The 7,879-nt window shown below is 44.4% G+C and overlaps 1 protein-coding gene across 1 annotated transcript in view; it reads right to left on the bottom strand.

Moving 5' to 3' along the window:
- Positions 1–586: 586 nt before the first annotated feature.
- Hsd17b2 (hydroxysteroid 17-beta dehydrogenase 2) overlaps positions 587–7,879 on the bottom strand; it is a 74,167-nt gene continuing 66,874 nt past the window's right edge. Inside the window, exons 4-5 of the mRNA XM_027933292.2 lie at positions 4,807–4,944; positions 587–930 (exon numbers count right to left, since the gene is read on the bottom strand). Coding sequence (XP_027789093.2) covers positions 587–930; positions 4,807–4,944 — 482 coding nt within the window. The remainder of the gene's footprint in view (positions 931–4,806; positions 4,945–7,879) is intronic.

Raw genomic sequence — 7,879 nt, 5'->3', positions numbered from 1 at the left:
AATTCAGTGGCAGAAGAAACTGCAGATGTGAAAAATAGAGAACTAAGATTAGAAAAAGCCTGAAGAGGTGACAGAATTGCCACCATCTCACTGTCTTAAGAAACTGCCACCAGCATCCCAACTTCCAGCAGTCACCACCCTGATCAGGCAGTAGCCAGCAACGTAGAGGCAAGACCATCCAAGGCCAGAAAGGACTTTCTTTGACTTGCCCAAGGCTCAGGTGATTGGTAATTTTTTTAAGCAATAAATATTTCTAACTAAGGTAAGGACTTTTTATACATCAAGCTCTTGCACACATAATAAACTAAGTATGGGGCAAACATAACTTTGACATCCACTGGGAAACCAAAACCCTCGTGTGACTTGCTTTATTGCTGCATTCACTTTACTGAGTGTCTGAAACCCATCCGCAGTTATCTCTGAGGTAGCCTGTATCCGAAACAATCCAGGGCATGGCAGGTACCAGGTGTTCTCTGCGGGGTTGTTTCTCGCCAACTCCAAGCCCACCAACACACTTGGAGGGCATGGAAAGCAGGAAATGGCTTTAATGGGAAGCGCACAGTTTTGCTTTCATTCTGCCCTTGTTCTACTTAGGCGTGCTTAGAGCTCTGGGCATGCCCTTTCTTTGGGTATTTTGTTTTTTCTCAAAATAATCAAGGAAGCTGGTAGGGAAAAAGAAAGCAATATTGAGAAACAGGGAAGTCAGTTTCCCGGGTGCATAAAAGGCAGAGGGGCTCTTGGCGGAGACAGCATGCTCCACGTCGCGGATCACCGGGGTGATGTCCGAGGTGGAGAAGATTCCTATCCCACGGAGGAAATTCTTCTGCTGGAGGATGTAATCCCGGCCGTAGTCCTCCTGCAGCTCTGGGGGCAGGTGGTCCAGGATAACCTTCTCTTTCTGGTCCCAGCTCTCACTTGTGCCCGCTATATCTGGGACACAAGAAGAAAGGGAGGGTCAGGGGCCAGGACCTGGCTGAGCCGGGGAAGCAGCTGCGTGTAGAATTGGCCTCTGTCAGGAAGGACGGGAGGACCGACATGCACAAAAGCCATTCCAAATAGTGCTTCCTAAGGGCGTTCGTTGTTGTTGTTGTTGAATGTATATATTTTAGTCGTAGTGAACTCAATATCTGTATTTTATTTTTATGTGGTACTCAGGAGCGAGCCCAGCGCCTCTCGCGTGCTAGGCGAGAGCTCTGTCCCTGAGCCTCAACCTCAGCCGCTCTGGTTGGCTTTTAACCAACATACAGAGCACTCGTGATTGGGTTTTTGCAAACTTGATAATCCGCAGAATCAGCGACCAGACCAAGAGTAGAACAGGACCCGACTCGAGGTCTGTCCTTCAGTCCTCGGTCCCTTCCCAGCGGCTACTGTCCCCACGGACAGGCAGGTTCATTTTGCCTGGGTTTGAACCCTGTATAAATGCAGTCCAGTAGACGGCCACAAGGATGTGTGTCGTTTCTACTTCACACTCTTACAAAAAACAGCTGACACGAACATTCTAGCACATGTCTTTGGTGACTACTACATATAATATGTCTACAAGATAACATATATTACATATAACCTATTTTTGTCAGTATACCTGCACCTATGTAGTATACATATATAATTTGTTAAATACAGAAGTAACACCTATCTCTAGTTAAAAATATACAACTTAAAATATCATATCTCTATATATTTTTAAATGCAGATTAAATTTAATGTTAATATAACTTAAATGTGGATTTAAGTTTTAACATAAGTTACATATGATTAAGTATAAATGTATTTTTAATATAGAGACAATGACAGCTTGTTATATAAAAATTAAATAATATATATTTACTCTAAAATATAACATCAATGCCTGCTTATTTTATGATAAGGTGACTAACAGGAAGAGGTATATATTTTTAAATTGAAAGAAGGACCTGAACTCAGACACTGCACCTGGGGGGATCTGGTTGCTGCTCCTCCATCACATGGTGTGCCAAATACCCGCTCTGGGGCATAGTACTCCTAGCTCCCTCACCTGGAGAATTATGTCAATCAAAACTATGCCTTATATATTTTATAAAAAATATAAGATGGGAGTTCAAAGGCTCCCAACAGGAAGAAATGATAACTATTTAAGAAGTCGGAAATGCTAATTACCCTGATTTGCTCATTACACATCATATACACATATTGTATTATCACACTGTACCCCACAAATATGCACAATTGTTATATGCTTATTAAAAAATAAAACATATATAGAAAAGGTGGAAGTACAAATTGGAACAACATTTTAGGAAACAATTTGCCCATCAAACTGAACCTAGATAAAGTTTTGATCTAGCAGTTGTGATCACTCCTGGGCATATATCACAGGAGAATTCATGTATACCAAAGCCCCAGTTTATGTACCAGAAAGTCCAGAGATGCAGTGTCCACAATCTAGAACTGACCCAAATATCTCATCAACAATAGAAAATTTGTTGTGGCATAATCACAGAATATGCAATAAAAACAAATGAGCCACAGCTACACCCCACATAGATGAGGTGTAAAATCACAGTATTGAGTGACAGAAGGATATATGCATATTCATTCTATTCAAAGCTCAAAAACTAGTAAACCAAACTCTGTTGTTTGAGGGTACCTGGGTGGATGTAATTCTGTAAAGAAAAGCAAACAAATAACCATTAAAAGGTGCAAGAGAGTGGTTACCTCCTGGGTAACCACTTCTGGGTGCTAATGGTCTTTTATTTTTTTTTATCTTAGCATTAAGTATATGAATGTTCATAATAACTGGTTAAACTATACATGTTTGTCTGCCTTTTTCCTATATATGAGATATATTTCCCCATTTAAACAATAAGATCAGCTATACCAGGAATATGTAGTGGGTGAGAAGTGGGTAGCCCATGCCTGATAAGAGCAGATCCCTAGAAATATTAGGTATAATTGTTTTGCTGAATCCCTGAAAGTACAATTTACCTGCAGGGCTGTTCTCTGGTCCAAATGGAGTCTTATATCTGTGTGCCAGAATTTTTCCTGGGATTATGCAACAAACTTTAAATCGTCCTGCCAGGTGGCAAGACCCAGTCTATCATCTCCCTCCTCCACTAGCTCCAGCTGGCTTCCCTCTCTCTGTAATACCCTTTCCCTCCCAGGCCCATTGTCTGGAACACCTGGTTTCATCCTTGACCAACTCCCATTCTCCACCAACTCCCCTCAATTCTCCTCCCTCCCATGGCGTCCCCAAGTTGCAAACCCCTCCCAATGCTTCATCTTCTTTCCACGTCTACCAGCTGCTCCTTCCTCTCAACCTAGATGGCCAATGTTCTTTTCTCTCCACTCTTCCTAGAACAGCCCTCTGGGTGTCTTGAGCAACCCCCATAAGCTATGAAGTTCCCAGCTGCTAAGTGCTTCAAGCCAAAAGTCCATTCTTTCTTTTCAGAATTTATCTTTAGGCTAATATTCGAAGCTTTAGGGCTTATTCTTGTTGTGTTAGTAGAGCTTCCTAATATTTGGTCTTTAGTTACAGATACATTTTACATCTTCACTGAAATTACCGATTAAAATTTTGATGACCCAAAAAAGGACTGGGCCTTGAGGTGGTCTGTCTCTGCTCAGAGTTCAGAAGTTCCAGGAGGAGAGAGGTGAGAATGAAAATCTCCAGGAGTCAGGGGAGGCGGGTCTTTTTCTTTAGGAGGAGAATAACTGTTTTCCAAACACAAAGAAGTTGGAGGAATGAAACCATTTTAGCCAATGAGAATGGGGAATTAATGAATGTTACCAACATATCCACTCAGACTTCTATGGGAAAATAAGTTCTAAATCTAAATCAACAAACCTGATAAGAGGTTCATGGATAACATATTGGAAGAGAGGTTTGGGTGGTGTAGGGAAAACGATCAAAGTTGGTCAAAGTCAGTCAAGACAGTTCTTAGCCGTTTTCTCACAGGTCAAACAAAACTCAGCCCCCAGGAAGCAGGTGTGAGTCCTAGGAAGGCCCTGTTCCAAGGGACACCTGGTTTCATATCCGCATGGCCTCTGCTTGCTTATAGCTTTTACGCTAACTCCAGCTGTCCAGGGAAGGAAGCAGAGAAACAACCCTATGTGAAGGAGCTTGGTACTTACCTCTCGAGTCTTAGGTGAAACCACTCATTCTGAACTCTTTGGTAGACATGGAGAGCTACAGCATGTTGGTCACACGATAACTCTGCCAAAACCCCTGCACTAAGAGACTTGGCCACCCTCTAACATAGCTTCCAGCAAGCCCTGTCCCTCAGATGACACCAGTTCCTCACTAAAATGCCTGCCTGAGGAGCCTCCAGGCTTCCAGGAAAACTATTTGATGGGTTCCTGGATCCACTTTCTTGGAGCATTTGAAAAGGTCTTTTAAGTATGAATCTGTATCTCTTGAACTCAGAAATACCTCCCTCAAGGACCTGAGAGCCATTTCTTTGAAATGGAATCACCTAGGAGGCTGAAGCTTCAGCCTCCCAGCCTCTTTGGGAGTATTGAATCCTACCTTCATTCCATTCACAGTGCCCAGCTCTTTGTACTTTACCACTTGTCTGACTCTACTGAGCCCTGCTTTCCACCCCCTTCCATCTTCCCTTCAACACACCCAAATGCCATCTGCACACATCAGAATGGAGTTTAGCTGTCATTACTACTGAGTAATATATGTTTTCACCACTTTAACTAATACCTGGCTGTGTTTATCTTTGACAACCCCAAGGTGTTCAACTCATGCCCTATCAGGCCCAGAGGACCCTCGGGCTTCCTTCCACATTGAACATCACAGGGCTCTCAGGCTCAGGCACCTACTTGTTCGGAAGCCTCCAGGTTGGATGACAGAGACTTTTACTCCCCACTTGGAAAGCTCTTGTCTCATAACTGATGAGAACATGGTGAGAGCTGCCTTCGATGAGCTGTAAGCTGCCAACTGTTGCATTGGGAACACTCCTGTGGGAGTAATGGGAGAAAAAAAAATCAAATATGATGCGTCTATTCATTCATCCAATAAATATTAAATCAGCACCTAACTGCAGGCCAAGCCTCATCACAGGATTAGTGCTCTTTTATGAAGTCCCACAAGATGGTTCACTCTCTCTCCACCACGTGAGAACACAATGAAAAGAGAGTATCTGCAAGTCAGGAAGAGGCCCTCACCAGACCCTGACCACACTGGCACCTTGACCTCACTTCCAGCATCCAGAACTGTGAGCAATGAATTTCTGTTGTTTATGCCACCCAGCCTACGGTATTTTGATATGGCAGACTGAACAGACTCATATCCAGGATGGGGAGGAATAAGAGCGATTAGGAAGGGGACAGGGATGCTTTGGGCAGAGGATACACCCATACGCTGCTTTGACTGTGGTGATGGTGTCATGGGTATAGACACTTAAAAACTTATCAAACTGTACACGTTAAATATGATCAGTTCAATGTATTCCCATTGCATTGCCCCAATTTAAAAAAGAAAGGGGAGGAGGAGGAGGAAGAGAAGCCACTGTACTTCAAAAGCCCATGGACATCCCAGCAAAAGCTAGAGAGGGTATTTTATTCATCCTCACATAATCAGGACATTTGTACAATATTCAGAAGCGGAAGGAGGAACTCCAGTGTTCCTGGCTTCTATGTTCCCACACCTCCTGGTTCTGCCAGTCTTCCCATCCTCCAGTGATTCTTACCAAATCAAATATGGAGTTTGTATGTGTGTGCATGTGTGTTTTCTCCTGACTATAGCATCTTGCAATTGATACTTTTTCCTTGCAGAGTTTCTTGTCCTTCCTCAGTTAGAGATGCTACATCCATAGGAGAAGAGCTTCTTAGTATTGAAGTCTCTTGCCTTAAGTTCTACCTCCATTCAAAAGTTAAATTTTGCAGAATGAATATTTGAATCCCTAAAACACAGCTCATACTCGCGTCTGACATTGATTAAGGCTCATTGGTTAAGGCTGACCTACATCCTTACCTCATACTCTGCCCTAGGTGGGATGGATGCTTGTTCATCTGTAGGCTTTCAGGTGCTCTAGCTAGACACCCAGAAAAAAACTGGGTTCAGCATTTGCTCTGTGACTCAGGATTCAAGCAGTGAGAGTACTGCTTCTCATAACGTGTGTGAAACAGGGAATTCACTGAAATTCAATATTGGACAATTAAAGTCTCCTAGAGACTCAAAGCTTCAGGGACATTGAAAAAAAGAAGAAGAAAGAATACTCTGAAGGCAAGCCAATTAGAATGGTGGCAGCAAACTGGTTCATCAGAAAGGGGAGGTATAACACAAACAGAGAAACACAGTGGACAAATTTGGCATGGAAAAATCCACAGAATAAAAAAGCTCCCGAACTTAACTAATTTAGAGGCTGCACATCAAACTGGTATTTGAAAAGTGACCTGGGTTTCTCAATTGGCAGATGGAGAGCTGAGGTGGGCGCCATCTTGAGGAGGCCACGCAGCAGCCTGCTCCTGTGGGAACCCAGGAGATCATAGCATACATTGCATTCTTCCCTGGAAAGGGCCTACTGTGTGGCCTAGGGTGTACTTAGCAGAATGTAAGAAACAGTACAGAGAAGATTTTATCCAGGTTTTCCAAGTCAGAGATACAGTAGGAGTGCAATTTGCTTTCCCTTTGAGTCTGGAAGTTCACGTGACCAGCTGAAGAGGGCCAGGAAACAGAATAGGTGGGCATGAACACTCAGGGACTAAGCCTGGGAGTGCCATGTCCATGGCAGCAGGGTGTGAGAGACCTGTGGAGGGCTGGCTCCACTGCCCTGAGAGTAGAATTCTTGGGAAGCTCCTGAGATCCAGATTCCCAGCAGAGATCAGCATCTGCTTGGCCCAGAGATATTTTGATCTGATCTTTCTTTTTTTTTTTTCTTTTTCTTTTCTTTTCCTTCTTTTTTTCTTAACAATCCTAATTGGCTTCATTTTTAATTTTAAAATCAGGTAACACTTCATTCCATAAAACAGAATCAGTTTTCCTATGAGCCAAGCACTCATCAAAAATAATTTGATGAGTTAACATCAGATTATTTATTTTGCTTGCACAAAATAAGGACAAGGGAGCTTCACTGTTTCACCAGTTGAGAATGGCTGTTCTCCCTCCAATCCAGATTTCTCTTGGAGGACCAGATGTGTCAGCTTGGTTTGATTGACTCCATGTTGTTGTTGTTTTTCCCTGGAATATTGTCTCTGTTGAAAAACTGGCTTCACAAAGAAGGTGGCAACAGGAAAATTTCAGAATCCAAAGCTTAAAAATAAGTCTTGGGCAGTGGGGGGTTATTTTCTGTCTCTGGGAGGGATCATCCCTCCCATGTCTGAGGCCTGGGGACAGAGGCAAAGTCCCCAGCCGCCCATCCAGAAGATGTCACTCTCAGTAGTGTCAGGTGTCCTGACCTGTGCTCACCCAGGATGATGGTGGGTAAAGAGCAACAGGTCACAGGGGCCCCCTGACCCTCTAGGAGACAGCTCTCCCTGGGCAGACCCCGGGGCTGAGGGTCAGCGGCCAGGGGAGAATCATGTCAACGATTGTCCCTGCTGTGGTCCCTGAGGTCCTGGGGCAGGGATGCAGGAGGCAGCCAGTGTCACAAGACGTCCCTGTCCCCAGCCAGGCCAGGCGCCTGGCTAAGCGAGGAGAAAGACGGTGTCCCTCCTCAGGGCCTGGCCCCTGCGCCTGGTCTCACTTCCTCCCCAGCACTGCCTGGAAGAGGAGGAAGTGACACCCAGGGGAAGGCCGGGAAGTGAGGCCACCGTCACATTCAAGTTCAGGGTGTGACAGCTCAGTCTGCCCCCAACAGGCCCCATAATCAGCTCCCCTTCATGGGCCACGTCCCTTCTGAGGGTCATGCCCTACCCTCTATAGGCACAAGGACCCAGAAGTTCCAGGGACACG

The sequence above is a fragment of the Marmota flaviventris genome, chromosome 18 (assembly GCF_047511675.1).
Source record: "Marmota flaviventris isolate mMarFla1 chromosome 18, mMarFla1.hap1, whole genome shotgun sequence".
Classification (NCBI taxonomy): domain Eukaryota; kingdom Metazoa; phylum Chordata; class Mammalia; order Rodentia; family Sciuridae; genus Marmota; species Marmota flaviventris.
The sequence above is the reverse complement of the archived record's forward strand: the minus strand, read 5'-3'. Positions and strand labels throughout refer to the sequence as shown.